Source organism: Hyperoodon ampullatus (genome assembly GCF_949752795.1).
Source record: "Hyperoodon ampullatus genome assembly, chromosome: 11".
Taxonomy (NCBI): domain Eukaryota; kingdom Metazoa; phylum Chordata; class Mammalia; order Artiodactyla; family Ziphiidae; genus Hyperoodon; species Hyperoodon ampullatus.
In genome coordinates, this window is record NC_136924.1 from 39,699,068 (window position 1) to 39,717,736 (window position 18,669).

General features: G+C 49.2%; 1 protein-coding gene across 1 annotated transcript in view; it reads right to left on the reverse strand.

Annotated features, from left to right (window-relative positions):
* Positions 1-18,669, reverse strand: part of EFCAB6 (EF-hand calcium binding domain 6) — a gene marked incomplete at both ends in the record, with an annotated part of 231,404 nt that overhangs the window by 160,414 nt on the left and 52,321 nt on the right. The window contains one exon of the mRNA XM_079714428.1: positions 3,468-3,604. Within this exon, the coding sequence (XP_079570554.1) occupies positions 3,468-3,604 (137 nt within the window). The remainder of the gene's footprint in view (positions 1-3,467; positions 3,605-18,669) is intronic.

Here is an 18,669-nt window from a genome sequence, read left to right on the forward strand (position 1 = left end):
CCATGAGTCAGCATAAAATTTCTATAACCAGAGAAATCTAGAGCTGGTGGAGGAGAGAACATAGCCCACCTTCTTGACCAAGAATATCATTTCGCAGAGAGAAACTGTGCCCAGGATGGCGTATCGTGTTAAAGTAGCCAATGATGGGAGCGGGGGAGCTTTTCTCGGAGCATTTTAGGATGTCTATGCATAAAGAGAAATTTTGAAAACACTTAACCAAGGTCTCTCCCTGAAATACACTGAGATACTCTTTTTTTAAAGTTAAGATAAATACAATGCTTGGATTCTTTTTTCCTCTAAAATGAAATTACTATTATTCAAACCTGCCACTTGATAAATGGTTTTCTAGATGATTTCTGCATTATTACATTTATAAACAATTGACAATTTTTAAATGTTTGGTTATATTATCTCCATATGTGTTGGTTTCTATAATTATCTAATTTCATGCTGCTTTCTAAAAATTTAGTAATTATCACTTAAAGTAGTTGTTATTTTTCTGTTTCCGAATTTAACAAAGAGTGATGTCATGTATTCATTTTGATGCATACCTTTTTTTCCACTTTGATGAATCTTGCCTATTGTTCTAGTAAGAAAAATTATCTTGAGATATGATAGCTGCCAGATGTTCATCTTGAAACTCCCTAAATAGCTCCATCTTTCATCCACAGACTCTGTCTGGCAAAAATAAGCTGTAAGCACGAGAACCCAGAAGGTGGCACCTAAAGTGTTCCTTTTTGAGTTGCCGTCCTACAGAAAGTCCCGGCTACTCTGCAGCTCCAGGAGAATGTCAGGATACCGATAAAAATCTCATCACCAACTTTCCTATTTTTGGTGAAAATTCAGCATCCCTTCAAACTGGTATTGGCTCATAAGAGAATCCTGACCTTTCCTAATGCCCAGCCCACCGCATTCATAATACCTGCTACATAGTCACTGAGAACAGACAGACACAATTCCATGGTAATATTTCCTACGGATAAAATTCAAACATGAAGCCTCAGTACTTCTCAAGGATGCAGTATCTCCAAAGGCTTTTTTTAACAAGAATCAAGGCATGGGAGACAGAACCATTCCTAAGACACAGCAACCAAGGCCATTTTCCCAGGGACCTGAAGTGTGGGCAGGAGAACTCACACATGTGCAGACACCCAGGGCAAGACTGTCACATGGGAAAGCCGACTTCAGATGCAAAGGGAATGATGCCAATTGACCCACAAACCTCTCCAGCATCACCACCTAGAACTGTGCCTTGGGCTTCATTCATCTGCCCAGGCAGCAGGCTGAATTCTAGTGAGTTTGTTTGTTTGTTTCTTTGTTTTTCAAGGTCTCTCATAAATTATTTTACCCGGATTCAAATACTTTTTCCTGCAGGTCAATGGAGAGGAAAGTAGGGTGGTGTGAGATGGAAAAGGAAGAACAAAACCCAGCAGGTCTCGGGACACTCTGGCTAAGTATGGAACTTGGAGATAATCTTCTCCCCCGCTCCTTGTTTCCATAGGCTGGATGGTATTCTGTAGCCAGAAGAAAACTGTTTCTCAGAGAGTAAAGGGCACTCGTGGAATCTTTACGATTATGATAGCATCGATGTGAAACGAGCACCTACTGCGTGCCAGGTACATTGCAGGCGCAGAATCTTCACGCCAGCCTTGCAAGGTGGGCTCCTCAGTCCCCATTTCTTTAAGAGAGAGCCAAGTCTCAGAGAGGCCCAGGAGCTTCCCGAGGCCCCGCAACTAGAAAGGGCAGACACAGACCTGACCCCAAGCGTGCCTGGCTTCAAAGCCCAGGCCACTCCTACCTCGCTGCACGCCAAAGGCTGATATTAAATAGAAAGCTGTTAGATTAAAAAAAGGATTCAAAACTGCATTGTGTTTCCTGCTCAAACACTAAAAAGGCAAAGTTAATACTGAAGCAGCTTCTCAAGGAAAGAGTATATTCTTGAGCTTCGATAAGAAAAGCATTAAAGCAATTGAAGAAATGGTTACTTTTGATCTTCCGCTTTTCTATTCTGAAGGAAAGCAATTCTATTGTGTTAAGTTCCTCAAGCCTTATCATGCAAACAGTATTGTTTTTGAGGCTTAAAAAAAAATCTAAAATAAAAATTTGTGGAGTTCTTTACTATTCAATACTTGTGAGATGGGGAAACAGACAGTAACATTTTTTTATAGATTTACTAGGTTGGAAACTGCAGTGCCAAACACAAGGTTTATTGTCAAATAAAACACTGTTTTGCTTTTTGATTGCTTGTTTTAGAAGAGTGTTGCTTCTGTTCTATAATTGCGTGCACAAAATTATTTAATTTGTTTTGTTTGGATCTTATTCTGGACATTTTCCCAGTCGGAAAGATGTAAAAATTAAAACATCTATTATGTCTTTTATATTCTGAGGTGGGTTATAAGGAGAAAATAAAAAAGAACAAGAAGAAAATATTCAAAATACTTGGAAATATCCATATTTTTAAAGTCTCCTTGCTTTTCAGACCCTGCAGTGCCTGTGAGGTGGTCACATGCCCTCTAGACTTGTTTTTGCTCCAGGAGCAGATTCTTCCACTAACAGAGGCAACATCGTCTTTATAACACTATGGAAGCAACCACAAAGGCCCATTTTAGTAGCGATTTATAACTGCGGTGTGATGTGAAACTCTTAGGCTCAGAGTGAAATCATCAGGCTTGGTACTTTTGTTAATGGCCCAGAGTATATTCAGAAAAGTGGGAAAAAGCAGGAAGAGGAGGAGTGCCTCTTGGCTGAGTACTATATAAATTAAGTTAAACACGGCCCCCCCTTCCAGTAGCTTCCATTCAATTCAAGTAGCCACAGAATCCAAGCATTTGGCTTTTCTGAATGATATGGAGTTTATTGGAGGCTCAAAAATATGTCTCTGCAGGCTTCCACACACTGCCCTCTAGTCAGGAGCAGGTGGCGGCTTTCAAACGCCAAGAATCAGCTAACGTCCCCCTGCTGCAATGCCCACCCTAAACTCAGCAACAAAGTCCTCAAAGGAAAATTAAGCTTCTGTTATTATGTCAGGATGGAGAGCCAATAGGGAGCACATCAACCAACGAATAAATCCTGAAATTTTTCATTCTTCTCCTAACCCCGGGCTTTGAGTAAAAGTCAACTGTGAACTGGAAACCCATGGGGTGGTGGGCGAAGTCCCAGGCAGGCAAAGAGAGACCACTGGTGATGGATGACTTAAATCATCGAGATGCGTTCAAAGCTGCAGGCCAGATGACTCTCACCCGCGGGGACTGGAGGAATTAGAACCATTAGCTCTCACTTTGGAGAATTTGTGGAGAGCTTCACGAACATGGGAGAAATGCAGATTGAGGACCTCTTTTAAAAACAGTCAAGACAGAGAAGGCAGGAGGGAAGGACGCTGCCTGGATCCAGTGAACCCAACAGGTCCCATTTTGAAATTGGCTGAAAGTCCTCCTGAGCAATCTCTCACCATACCTTCGTTTACTTACTTTTTGTATTCATCATCTTTCATCTTCAAACAGAAGGTCTCCAGAACCCTCCTCAGCGCATGTGGTTGGACCAGACCCGTCTTGTTAACATCAATGAGCTTAAGGGCTTTGATAACAGTTTTAATGTTTTTGAAAATCTGTGTATAAAAAGAGATTTAGGAAAAGTCAAAAGATCCAGCATTAAAAATCAAGATGGTAATAAAAAAAAGTGAACGTGTTTAAATACTTCTTGTAAAATAAAATGTTTTCAAAGACTCACAGTCGTAGGTATTGCAAAATGACATATCTATGGAAAAAAGGACACTTTACATTTCTTGAATGTTTCAAAGCAATTTTCTCTGTAAATGGTCTTAGTAGGTTTAAAAAAAAAGAACTTTTTCTGATGTAAAGCGGTAAGTCTCATACACAATTCATTGCATTTTAGAGCCATATGAAAAATCTTTTTTGTTAATTGATACTTTAAAACCATAATTCTGGCATAGCTGGATTTGGACAATTTTTATTTTTCATAGCCATATGCAAACCATTTTTACTAGGAGCTGAAAAACATGAGTGTATATTTCAACCCCTCCGAATTTTTAAAAGATATTACAGAAAAGTTTTATAGTGATCTTTCCCAAATTCAGCAAATGCATATTTATTGGGCACACAGACCTGAAAGGCATTTGGTTAGGTCCCGTGGAGACGCGGGGCCGTGTGCCTGCCCTGAGCCACTTCTAGGTAAAGCAGAGAAACATCCACCAGGGCTCACCCGTGCCAAGCACAGAGCCCTGTGACCGCACTCTCCCGAGCCACATGAAGGATGTACCGTTTCCCCACTTTCAGATAAAACCGAGGGTGGGGGAGGCCACATGAGTTGCCCATCATCACCTGGTTAGACGATAATGATGCTGGGGTTCAAACTCAAGTCCACCCCCAAACTGCACCTTCCGCAGAGCAGATAAGGCATGTAAATAAATATTCACCAAGATAGGAACCATGGGAACAAGAGCCAAACACCAGAGACAGACAAGCGAGGAGCTGTGGGTCTTCACACAAGAGAACAACACTTCCAGCAGAGCCACCTGGGAGGCTTCCTGCAGGAGGTGGCATCTGAGCCAGGAGGGGACCGGGGCAGGACAGGAAGGCACTGAGTACAGCTGGGAGTGAAGGGGGTTGTGGATGAAGGGTGATGAACGTCTGGTATGGCCAGATCCTGGGAGGTCTGACTCTGCATCCTGTACTAGATCACATCCAAGTCCAGCCCAGACTCGGAGGGAAATTAGTGCACCTTAAGGCAGGAGTTTAGGGAAGACTCTAAGATGAACAGGATTTCCCCTAGTTTCCTCAACGCCTCCTCTGATGGGTCCCTACACTGTCTCTGACCTGAAGGAGCCTCCTGCCAGCCCCCTTCTGGGGTGGCCGTCTTAGGGATCACGCAGGAGGAACCACTGAGCTGGACTCTGCCCCAGCTCCTCCCGGCTGGGTCATCTGCGGCCCTCCTGCCTCCGCCTCCCCGCCCCCCGGGGACGTTAACCGTCCTCTGACTCAGCTCCTGTCCTCCTCCCGTCCAGAGGTCACCTGCCTGCTCAAACTCACGCCTCGTCACCACTGACTGCCCTGCTCCAAAACAAAGTCCCACATCCAACGCCCCCCATCTTTCAGCCCGAACCCCAACACCCTCCTCCCCTCCGGGAGGTCCTTCTCCTTCTCACGCCTCCCCACGGCCCATCTTTACAGTGACCCGGTGCCTGTGTGCTTGACCGCCACCTCCCTCCTCCTGCCTCCCCGGTCTTGGCTAGACCCTAACCCTGGTCAGATCCAACTCACCGCCTCTTCCAAGCGCCCGATGCGGCCAGAGAGGACGGGCCATCGAGCACTCACCTGGGTCCCCTCACTCAAGACCATCAACCCTGCCAGCAGGCGCGCGTGGTGATGCTCGCCTGGGCGGTCCGCTCACCCGCCACCAGGCACCTTTCCCACCTTCTCTGCTCTCCACCTCCCTTCCCACCCCGCCTCCTTCCTCTCCGCTGATAACCTTCCTCCTCACTTGCAGAGAAACCAGAAGCAACTGGACGGCAAGGCCCCGTGCTCCCCGACACGCCCAGCCTGTGTGCCACCGCACCCGGCCACCCGGCCACCTGCCTCCGGTCCTGCGCGGGGCCGCCGCCGCTCTCGCGCCCATCAGGAACTGCTCGTGCCCCACTGTGCCCGGCTCTGAGCTCGTGTCCACGATGACGAACCATCTGAGAGGTGAGCCCTCCCTCATCGCCCCGCCTCACCCCTGCCCCCAGACACTCCTTCCCTTTTGCAGAAATCCCCCCTCGCAAGCTGTCTGTGCACCCTGTCTCCAGCCTCTCTCCCCACACATCCTATCAGTTCTGTCTGCACCACTGCACAGAGACTGTGACCTTGTCAGGGCGACCCTGCCAGGCCCGGCGGCTCCTGGGCACCCATCTTGCTGTCTCCGCAGCAGCCCTCCTCCCAGCTCACCGCCCCTTCTTCCTGGACGTACGCCTCCCCCCGGCTTCCACACTCCCGCCCCGGGCTCTCCTCGGCTTTCTGGCTCGGGCTTGGCCTGGTCCCTGCCGGTCCCTCCTCATCTCCCGGCCTCTGAGCTCTGGGTACCTGCGGACTCGGGACTCGGGGCTCCTGGCTTGTCTAAGCACACTCCCTCCCGGGCGGCCCAGGCCTGTAGCCTTAATGAGCAGCTGATGCCTCTCAGTGTCCGTCTCCAGCCCTGGCTCCTCCTCGGAGCCCCAGTCAGGACGTCCAGCTCTAGAGGCCAGCAGACGCCCAGCTTCGCCCCGTCCCACCGTGGCCGGGCCTTCCCGCCAGATTCTTCACTCACATCCCACGTCCAGGCTAGCCCGAGAGCCCAGCGGCCCTCCCTTCAGAACGTTTCCAGAACCCAGCCCAGTCTCTCCGCCTCACACCCTACTGGCTGGGCTGGTGCGACGGCTTCCCACTTGGGCCCCCAGTGTCCACGCCCGACCCCACAGCTGAGGCTCCAGCAGCAGCCAGGGTTCTGTGTAGCTAAGGCTGAGCATGCCCTCCAGTCGCTCTCGTCCCCTCCAGGTCAAAGGCCAGAGCCCCGCAGACAGGCTCCTGCCGGCCCTCCATCCCCTCAGCCGCCCGCTGGCTCATTGCCTTCAGGCCACGATACGGTCTCTCTGCTTCTCGTGAGTGCCGGCTAGGCACCTCCTGCCTCAAGGCCTTTGCATTTGCTGTTCCTTCTGTCTGGAAACTTCTTCCCCAGACACCCACTGGCTCTGCCCTCACTTGCCGCAGGTCTTGGCGCAGATGTCATCTGACCCAAAAGGCCTTTCCTGATCCCACCCCCAGCACTCATCTTCTGCAGGGTACTTCCCACCAACGAATTTAATGCTTGTCTTTACTGTCTGTCTCTCCCTCTGGCAAGTGTGCTCCCTGAGAGCGGGGCCCTGTTCACTGCTTCACGCCGGGGTCTAGAACAGCCTCTGGCAGAGTGTACATGCTCAGTAAGCATGTGCTTGAGTAAATGAATGAATGAATCCATCTTCTTTTCACCTGCCTGGAAAAAAGCCACACTCTGAGGAAGCCTTATTATATGTTGACGAACACACACCTCCTTGGGGCCAATCCTGAATGTAATAATGATTACATTCAATGTAATGAAGATTACAATAATACGATAATTGAACAAATGTGAATTGGATGTTTGCAAGGCCCTGTGCTGAACTGTACACACATCTCCCACTTCTACTGACTAGAGAGCATTGACTGAAACGAGCTTAATATTCAAAACCAGGAAGTCCAGGCAAGGAAGAGCTGGGAGAGCATCAGCTGGAGCGAAACCGCTCGTGCATGTCCACCCTCAGCTCCACCACTTTGTCTAAAAGCACAGGGCCCCAGCCACAGAGAGCGCTTGTGCCTGTGGCCAGAAAAAACCCCTCGGTACTTCGTCTGCTGCCAAACCCTGATTCACCTCTTCTGGGAGCACATGAGGCGATGCGCTTTTTTAAAACCCAAAGTAACCCAGATGGACCCAGCGTGGAAAGCAGGGAAGCAGCAAATCTGGCACAGAACTCACACCCACCAGAGGTATGTCTCCAAGTTTCTTATCATTTGTCAGACTGAAGTTTGGCAAGATCTACATGGCGCTGCAGATGGTGAGGCTCATCAGAGGCCCCAGAGTTAGGGCCGTGGTGTGAAGACTTGTCCCACCCGGTGACGGTGACGGTGACGTGAAAGAAGAAAAACACAAAGGAGTAAAAGGACCTGCCCCTGCGTCGCCCCGCTTCCCTCTCCCTTGGAAAGGGAGAAGAGGTGGGAGAGGAAACGCAGAGAGAGAAATCGGGATGGTGTGGGCAGCATCCAGCTCCTCTCTGGGCCAGCCAGACGTCTGCCATTTGGCTCCAACTGGGACACGTGTGCATTAAGAGCCACCGGCTCTGAGCCTCCTGTTCCTCCCACCCCAGCCCCAGTTCTCACCCCCCAAGGCCCTGGGCTCCAGCCACACTGAGCTCCCTCACTTCCCAAGCCCTCCGGGGTCTCTTCACCACGCCCAGAGCCCTGGACGATCTGACCCCCACCACCTCCTGACCTCACCCGCCAAGTCACCTGGCCCTTTCCTGCTCCAGCCACACAGGCCTCCCTGCGCATTCTCACACACACCAGGCGCGCTCAGCCATCAGGGATTCTGCACGTCTGGCTCCCTCCGCTGGACGGCTCCCTGACGCCCTCATTCAGGTCTCGGTCACGTGCCACCTGCCCCGGAGAGCCCTTCCCGATGACCTGCACAAAAACACACCCTCGTCCCTTTTCTCCTTCGCGTTCACCCACACCTGCACGTTTCATATTTCTGTCTCTGTTTATTGTCTTTCTTCTTCCATTGAAATGTAAATGCCACGGAAGGGGATTTGGTTTCATTTGCTGCTGTATCCTTAGGCTTACAACAGTCCCTGGACAGAGTGGATGCTCATAAATATTTGCACAGTGAGTTTACAGCCGTGTTGCTGCCCAAACGCCTTCCCGTCCGCTCCGGGGCAGGAGCTGGCGCCGTTTCTCCTGCTCTTCTGACTGCACTTCCATCCCGACACTGGCCCCCTGACCTCCATCTTGACATTTTGGTGAAGTCCTGCCTGAAAGTGGTACCCAGCTCCTCCCCCGCAGGAGGGGACCTCCCTACTCCCTGCCTGGCCTCTGCTCTCCAGGAGCTCCAACCCCCTTCACTTCCCCACTGCTTCTCAGGAGGAGGGCTCAGAGAGGGCCAAATCCACGGAGAGAGGAGAAATGCTACACAGCTCACGGGAGGAAAGGGGCCTCCTCCCAAATCTAGCTTCTCAGAAAGGAAAGCGCGGTCTTGCCCTGTGAGGGCCCAGAGACCAGCTTGAGAAAGGTGCTCTCCTGGCCCAGCTCCAGCGCCTGTGGTGGCCGAGCTCCCTTTCCTGCGTTCCAGGTGATGCAAACTCCTGCCTGCTGCCTGTTTTTATATGCCTGCAAGCTAAGAATGGCTTTTACATTTTTAAACGGTTGGAAAAAATCAAAAGAAGGATATTTTGTGATGTGTGAAAGTTATCTGAGTTTCAAGTTTCAGGATCCAAAAGTAAATTTTATTGGCGCTCAGCCACGCCCCGTTCATTTATGTAAATGAGTTGCCTCGGCTGCTTCCCCTACAGAGGCAGAGCTGAGTAGTCAGACTGAGCAGTCTGGCCGGCCAAAATACAAATATTTACCATCTTCACAGAAAACGTTCACAACCCCTGTTCCACTCCCTCCCGTGCAACCCCAGACATCTGAGTGGGTGGTAGGTGTCAGGCAGCTTCAGGTGCACAAACACCGAAGCAATGGGGATTTAAAAAGAAAACCAAAACAATAGCTAATTATGACGTTAAGGCTCAAGAGGCAGGAAATGGCCTGAGGCCCCTGAAGACCTGCCCTCGAGACTTCTCTTCCCCGCCACCTGCCCCAGACCCAGTCCCCGCTCCATCCTGGGCAGCCAGGGGCCCAGCCAGGAGACACTTCCCCCGACCCATGCTCTGAGCCCTGCGCCAGGCTTAGGAGTGCACCGCCCTGCCCGGCCCCCTGCTAGACCCCCCATCTCCCTGCTGCACCCCAGGCCCCCACGGCCCCCAGGCTCCCCCTGCAGCACCACAGACCCTGCGAGAAGGGCAGCATCTGACCCTCTTCTTTTCCTCAGAGCCCCCATCTGGGGAGATGACTGAGCCCTGGGGATGAATCAGAACCAAGCAATCTAGGGAAGCGAACCACAGTGAAGATGCACTAAAAGGTTCGCTTCTTCCATCTGGACAGCAGGGCTAGGAAAAAGCAGGCTAGAAAGCCTAAAAGTTCTGAAGTATGGCTACATAAACCAGGACTTGTTCACCTAACATTTCAAGAAAAGGAAAAAAAAGCCCCATTTCACACAAGAGTACAAAAGGAGGAAGTGATTACTGAAAAGGAAGTGATAGGAGCAGAATTAAATTAAAACTTTCCCCAAAAGATTTAGATGAATTCATGGAGGGCAGACTCACAAGTGTTACTACATGGAGCAGAGAATATCTGTCCTGAAGAGTAAAGCCAGGGAGGGAGTAGGGAACAGAAACCTCCTCCAGATACAGAAAACTACAGAAAGCACCCCGGGCTGCCATCGTTTGGGTAACCTTGGAACAGTGACCTGACTCTTCCTAACTTCAGTTTCCTCGTCTGTGAAATGAGAATGAAGAAGGGCACTGTATCAGCGTGTGCAGATAAAATGAGCTCACGTGGACTTCCCTGGCAGCGCAGTGGTTAAGAATCTGCCTGCCAATGCAGGGGACACAGGTTCAGTCCTTGGTCTGGGAAGATTCCACATGCCGCAGAGCAACTAAGCCCGTGCGCCACAACTACTGAGCCAGTGCTCTAGAGCCCGCGAGCCATAACTACTGAGCTGGCGTACTACAACTACTGAAGCCCGTACGCCTAGAGCCCATGCTCCACATCAAGAGAAGCCACCGCAGTGAGAAGCCTGCGCACAGCAACGAAGAGTAGCCCCTGCTCGCCACAACTAGAGAAAGCCCGCACACAGCAACAAAGACCCAACACAGCCAAAAATAAAATATAAATAAATAAATAAATTTATAAGAAAGAAAGAAATGGGTAGGTATAGTAGAATTTCATCAAAATTCATTAAAAAAAAAAAAAGAAATGAGCTCATGTGTGCAGGTACCTCACAGGGAACATACTCAATAGATGGTGGTCTGATAGGAATTGCTGATCAGGACCAAAGGCTGAGGACAGAGATATAAATAACCAGATAACCACACACGCATGCTGGAGAATAGTAACTGGCAGAACCAGCACTAATCCCCCCACACCAGCCAGCTCCTCTACCTCTTTCAGAAAGTCTTGAGTGGACAGGAGTCCAGGGCCAAGAACAGGGCCTGGATCAACAAATAAGTGTTAAGTGGATGAATGTATGGATGATGGATGGATGGATGGATGCACGGATGGGTGGATGGATAGATAGATGGATGATGGATGGACAGAAGGACAGAAGGAAGGATGGATGGATGGATAACAGATGGATGGATGGACAGATGGAGGGATAGATGGATGCATGCATGCATGGATAAGTGATAGATGGATGAACAGATGAACAGATGGATGGATGGATGGATGGACAGATGGATAGATGGGTGATTGCAGCATTCATGGGGAAGGAGCTTTGGTGAGCCAATGAAATCCTTGTACAGACAGGACAGGTGCCTGCAGAACGGCAGATAGGCATGTCATTTCTGTGGACACAGTGATCTTCTCTACACCTTCCTGGGGGAAGAAACTGAGAACTGAACAGAAATAGCAGAGCAGGAGGGGAAGATTAGAGTGGTCTACATGCCTACTGTTGGCATGGACAGGACATGTGAATTTTCCATGAGTTAAGTGGAGAACAAGAAAGGTAGAAGGCTAACAATGAAGTATCAGAAAGAGAAATTAAGGAAACAACCCCACTTACCATCACATCAAAAAGAATAAAACACCTAGGAATAAACCTATCTCAGGAGGCAAAAGATCTGTACTCCAAAAACTATAAGACACTGATGAAAGAAATTGAAGATGACACAAACAGATGGAAAGATATACCATGTTCTTGGATTGGAAGAAGCAATATTGTTAAAATGACCATACTACCCAAGGCAGTCTACAGATTCAATGCAATCCCTATCAAAATACCAATGGCATTTTTCACAGAACTAGAACAAATAATTTTAAAATTTGTAATGGAAACAAAAATGACCCTCAAACAGTCTTGAGAGAGAAAAACAGAACTGGAGGAATCATACTCCCTGACTTCAGACTATACTACAAAGCTACAGTAATCAAAACAGTATGGTACTGACACAAAAACAGACTGATAGATCAATGGAAAAGGAGAGAGAGCCCTGAAATAAACCCACACACTTATGGTCAATCTATGACAAAAGAGGCAAGAATATACAGTGGAGAAAAGACTGTCTCTTCAATAAGTGGTGCTGGGAAAACTGGACAGTTACATTTAAAAGAATGAAATTAGAACATTCTCTAACACCATATACAAAAATAAACTCAAAATAGATTAAAGACCTAAGTGTAAGACTGGATGCTATAAAACTCCTTGAGGAAATCATAGGCAGAACACTCACTGACAAAAATTGCAGCAATATTTTTTGGATCCATCTCCTAAAGCAAAGGAAATAATAACAAAAATAAACAATTGGGACCTAATTAAACTTAGAAGCTTTTGTACAGCAAAGGAAACCATCAACAAAACAAAAAGACAACCTACTGAATGGGAGAAAATATTTGCAAATGATATGACTGATAAGGGATTAATATCCGACATACATAAACAGCTCATACAGCTCAACATCAAAAAAAACAAACAACCCGATTAAAAAATGGGCAGAAGAATTGAGTAGGCATTTTTCCAAAGAGGAAATGCAGATGGCCAACAGGCACATAAAAAGATGCTCAACATCGCTAATCAGCAGGGAAATGCAAATCAAACCCACAATGAGAAATCACCTCACACCTGTCAGAATGGCTATCATCAAAAAGAACACAAATAAAAAATGTTAGTGAGGATGTGGAGAAAAGTGAACTCTCCCATTGTTGGTGGGAATGTAAATTGGTGCACTATGGAAAACAGTATGGAGGTTTCTCAAAAAAAAAAAAGAAAGAAAGAAATAGAACTACCATATGACGCAGTAATTCCATTCCTTGGTATATAACCCAAAAAACCAAAAACACTAATTCGAAAAGATACACGCACCCCAATGTCCATAGCAGCATTATTTGTAATTGCCAAGATATGGAAGGAACCTAAGTATCCATCAACAGATGAGTGGCTAAAGAAGGTGTGGTATATACAATATACACAATGGAATACTACTCAGCCATTAAAAAGAACGAAATTTTGCCATCTGCAGCGACATGGATGGATTTGGAGGGCATTATGCTAAGCGAAATGAGTCAAATAGAGAAAGACAAATACTGTACAATATCGCTTACATGTGGAATCTAAAAAATACAACAAACTAGTGAATATAGCAAAAAAGAAGCAGACTCACAGATATAGAGAACAAACTAGTGGTTACCAGTGGGGACAGGGGAGGGGCAACACAGGGGAAGGGAAGTGGGAGGAACAAACCGTTGGGCGTAAGAGAGGCTCAAGGACATACTGTACAACACAGGAAAATAGCCACTATTTTGTAATAACTGTAAATGGAAAGTAACCTTTAAAATGTGTATTAAAATTTTTTTTCAAAAGAAAAAGAAAGGCAGAAGGCCTGAGCTGTCCTGCTCCCAGGGCTGCTCCTCAAGTGAGGGGACAACACACAGCACAAGAAGGCGAGGGGCACCACCGGCAGGAGGGCTGAGGAGGTGCAGGGGGTTAGGCCAGAGCTGCTCGTCACCAGAAAACCACAGAGTTTGGAGGCCCCCAAAACACTGCCCTAGTAACTCCCCAAGTGCCCCACGAGATCAGCCTTTACCTGCTCCCCACAGAGGACACCAGTGAAGGGAGAAGGAGGCCAGCTCCCCTTCCTCAGCCCTCGTCACGGATCCCACGAACCGGGGAGGAAGGAAGCAGAAGGAGGGAGAGAGTCGCCGACGAGCCGGCAGCCCCCCTGGCCCACCCCCTCCCCCCGGGGCCCGTGGAGCTGGAAGGAGGGAGGAGCGGCCAGCTGAGCTGCATCTGAGCTCCGGGTTTAAAACTGGACTAGTCTACGCTGGGCTTGTTCTACCTGAACGTGACCAGAGAGCCGTGGGATCTGCTAAGACAGCCTTCGGGGACGAGGAAGGCAGATGCGCCCACGCCTGCGTAAGAAGCAAAGAATCAAACTGCTTCATATTTGTACCCCACTGAGTTCAGATGGTTCAGTAAACTGCTAACAGTGGATGTGATTCTTACTCTATAGTTCTTTGTTTAAAATTCTTTTTATAGCATTGGGAGCTCCAGGAAGGAAAGCTGTGAACCCAAATAAATATGACCACCCAGACTTGAAAGGAGGTGAGAAAAGGCCTAAGGTTTCCTCCCTGGAGCCCAGAATTCCCCCTCTCCAGGCCTGGCTCTGGTGGGGCCCCTCCCGGGGGGAAGGCAAACCATCCTCAGGCCAGAGGGCAACCTGCACCATGCTATCCAAATTGGCTCCTGATTCGATGTTTTCTGTTCCCTCCTCACCTGGAGCCACCTTCCTCACCTGGTTTCTAGCAGCAGGGGGTCGGGGACGGCAGCCCACCCGCCCGCCTGCAGACTGAGACGCAGGGGAGGGGGCCTCTGGCCGCCCCTCTGTCTTGGCTCCGCAACAAAACGCAGGGTTCGGCAGCCACTGCTGTCAGTCTGGCACCTTTCTGTCACCACGACTAAACTCATTTTAAATTTAAGGAGTACATTTTAAAAATTGAAGCCAAGAAAAAGGATTTCTCTTACAATAAACACATCAGTGCTCATTTTCCTTATTATTCTACTTTTGGTTATTTCGTATAAAATCTTTAATTAAAGTTTTTCTTTGAAATTGTCATTATCAACCCAGAAGAAAGAAAGGGGGAAAAAAAGAACAACACAGCTGTGCAGCTATGAAGCGCTATTCAGGACTAAATGAACTGGAACGGAATAAGTAGCCTGACTGTTATGTTCTTGGTTTTGGCTGTGTATTCTCAACAGCAGTCTAACTTGTCACTTTATATCGATTCCATCTGTTTACACTCTGCAGAGTATTGGCTTCCTACCGTGAACATTTCCTATTTACCAGCTGGTAGAGATGGTCCAAACCAGATAGGAAAAAATTAGACTACATTCAGAACCTCATAAACACAAACTTTCAATCTGGGGACGCCGTGTGGACGGAGCGGCGCTGGCACTGCTCCCCTTTCACAAAGGGGCTGACTTCCGCTCCCGGCTCCGATGCTGCGCCCCCAGGCCGAGGACTAGGCATTGAAGTATTGAACAGATGCAAACCCTGCCTTTACCACAGACTGAATAAGCTCACATAAAAAGACATCTAACGGAGACCCACGAAAACAGAGAAACAGGGAGCAGACTAAAAAAGAGCTACAGCAACCTAAAAGTCATAGTTGCTATGACAGAGCAAAAATCCAAAAATCTGATTTGGGGTTTCCTTGCAGCCACAGTGAAAAGGGAAACTTCCTGTTCTATACACCACAGGCCACATATACCTCCCCTACATTTGATTTTCATTTTTAAAATGCCCACCTGCCACAAGTAGCTTAAAGTCGTCTACTAAGAAATTCTAGCTACTCACTGAACTTCTGACACAGCTATGAAAATAAGCCCCAAGTCTAAATACCTAGGGCTTTAAAAAGGCTGCCAAATCAAGGAGAAATATTTCCCATCTCTCCTTCTTTCTAACCTAGCCCACACTCATAGGATGGAAGCTTCTCCCCAGGCACCACAGGCCAAGAATACTGAGGCCCCTGTCACCCCGACCCCTGACCACTCATAGAACAGAGCTGCACACCAGGAGGGGCAAGCCAATCCCCTCCCAGGAACTCCATGGCATCCCTCACACAGCAGAGGCGCTCAGCAAATGCAGGCTGACGGTGATGGTGAGGGGCTGACTACTTCCAGGGCCTGGGGACAGGTACCCCTGATTCCAGCTGCTCTCCCATCAAGTGCATCCATTACTCTGCTGACACCGTCTCCTAAATTCCTCCTGTCTCGTGTCATCATCCCCTATCAGAAGCCTTCAATGAACTGTCACCATCAGCACCACCCTTTGCCCCACCCTTTAGGGTTAATGCCTCCACCTTCTTCTCCAGCCTGCACTTCAAAATGGCTCTGTCCTGGGGCTTCCCTGGTGGTGCAGTGGTTGAGGGTCCGCCTGCCGATGCAGGGGACATGGGTTCGTGCCCCGGTCTGGGAAGATCCCACATGCCGCGGAGTGGCTGGGCCCGTGAGCCATGGCCGCTGAGCCTGCACATCCGGAGCCTGTGCTCCACGACGGGAGAGGCCACAACAGTGAGAGGCCCGTGTACCGCAAAAAAAGAAATAAAAAAAGAAGGCTCTGTCCTCTGTTCCATCTTGCCTTGAGAAATAGAACTCCCCACAGAAGCGTCACAGAGTTGGTGTCCCCGCCCCGGCCACATCTCCACTGCCTTCAGCTCCGCGTCCTCTCCTTCCACCAGGCTGCAATCCTGAAAGCTGTCCCGAGTCCCACCCTCTGCCCCGTCCTCAGCACACACTGACAGCCCAGCCACGGTCCAACTCAAGCTCCAGTCTCACCTTTCTCTTCAAGCTTTTCCTGGCTACTCCAATTACTGTGAACTTTTCCTGCAGAGCCTTATTTACTCATCCTGCAAATACTTACTGAGCTCACATTAGGTGCTCAACATGTTCTGTTTGAAAACACAGGATCTGTTTAAGGCACTAAAGTTCCAACAGTGAGCAGGACAGAGAAGGTGCCCACTCCCAGGGAACATATTTCCTAGTAATGAACAAGTAAACAAACAAAACCTCAGGATGTTCTAAGTGTCGAGGAATTTTAGATAGTGTAGTCCAAAGAATTTCCAGGGGGGAGACCTCTCATGCTGAGTGCCAAAAGCCAGGTTTTTGTCTGACGTTTATTCAGCAGGTGACCAGAAGCCACAGGGCATCTTAACCAATGGGGTCTGATGAGATCTGACTCATGTTTTGAACAGATAGCTCTGATGTCATGTGAAACGGAGACTGTAAGAGGCAAGAATAGGAACAGGAAGGGCAGTCCAGGGGTTACTGACAGTGCCCAGGGTGGAGACCCAGCGGCAGCGGGGATGCAGAGGTGGATGGGCTCAGGATATGGCACAGGATGCAGCCGACAGGACTTGCCGGTGGACTGGACTGGGGAGAGGGGCCGGTAAGGGAAAGATGGGAATCAAGGCTAAACCTGTTTCTGCTTGAATGACCCAGTGAACGGTGGAACCATTTACTAAGACGGAGGGAGGTCCGGAGAGGAAGGCTTCTCGGGGTGTGGCAAGGAGGACCATCAGCAGCCCTGGTTTGGTCTGTGGACAGAGGTGAGTCTGGGGCTGAAGATGGAGATAGAAACATGGGCGCCATCAGCACACAGGCCTCTTCGTAGCTTTAAATCGTAAATGACCACGTACTATCATTTAATCTTCCACACAATAGCTCATTTGTCATATCTCCTCCAAATGTGAACTCCTAATTTTTGGAGTAACTTCTATGAGCCCTGCACTATGGTAAGTTCATTTTATATTTATTCTCATAAATAATCCCAACAATATTGGAAAAATCTTGCTATATTGCTTCCCCATTTCACAGCTGAGAAAAAAGTTTCCAGAGAGACTGGTTTGCTCAGGGTCACTCAGATAGTGAGTGTCTCAGTTCAGATGCACACTCAGCCTGCGGAGTCCAAGGGCTCCAGCCTCCCCCACGCCACCATCCCGTCCCCCCACTCTACCATCCCGCCCCCCACGCCACAATCCCGTCCCCCCAACTCCACCATCCCGTCCCCCCACTCCACCATCCCGTCCCCCACGCCACAATCCCGTCCCCCCAACTCCACCATCCCGTCCCCCCAACTCCACCATCCCGTCCCTCCACTCCACCATCCCGCCCCCCACGCCACCATCCCATCGCCCCCACTCCACCATCCCGCCCCCCACGCCACAATCCCGTCCCCCCAACTCCACCATCCCGTCCCCCCACTCCAACGTCCCGTCCGCCCACTCCAACGTTCCGTCCCCCCACTCCACCATCCCGCCCCCCACACCACCATCCTGCCCCCCACACCACCATCCAGTCCCCCCCACGCCACCATCCCGTCCCCCTCACTCCACCATCCCGTCCCCCCAACTCCACCATCCCGTCCCCCTCACTCCACCATCCCGTCCCCCCAACTCCACCATCCCGTCCCCCAACGCCACCATCCCGCCCCCCCCCACTCCACCATCCCGTCCCAACTCCACCATCCTGTCCCCCCTACGCCACCATCCCGTCCCCCGACTCCACCATCCCGTCCCCTCACTCCACCATCCCGTTCCCCCCACGCCACCATCCCATCCCCCCACTCCACCATCCCTTCCCCCCCCACGCCACCATCCTGTCACCCCCACATCACCATCCTGCCCCCCCACTCCACCATCCTGTCCCCCCACGCCACCAGCCTGTCCCCCCACGCCACCAGCCTGTCCCCATGACACCGCACTGTTTTAAACACTCAACCCTGCAATCTCGTGTGTACTATTGACTTGCCACATGCAAGATTTTTTTTTTTTAAGAGAAACTTAGTCTGAAATAATATAAATTCTGACATAACAAAATCTTTGCTTTAGTTTCCTGATGAAGCCTTCAGTAAATTACCAATAGAGCAACCAAAAATAGGTCCTGGGGTAGAAGCATTTTCAATATCATTTCTTTATAAAATGGCAGCTGATTATTTTGTTATGTGAAATTCTCTAGATCCAATGTAAGCACGACTCTTCATTTAGCTGCACAGAGACACAGGAATAAGAGCTGTGACATTATTAATCACTATACTCAGTTATGATTGATAGGCTTTTCTGCAGGAGGAAGAAGTGCCTCAGATACAATCTGTCCCAACAGCTCTGCGATATGCTAATATTTTCTGCAGACGAAAGAGAAGTTGTGTTCAAATACCTGCTATAATAGGTAATTAATACCAAGTGCACCAGAGGAGAGATGATAAAAGTGGGATTAGGAGAATATTACGAATTAACCAAAAGCTTGTATGTTTTACTAAAT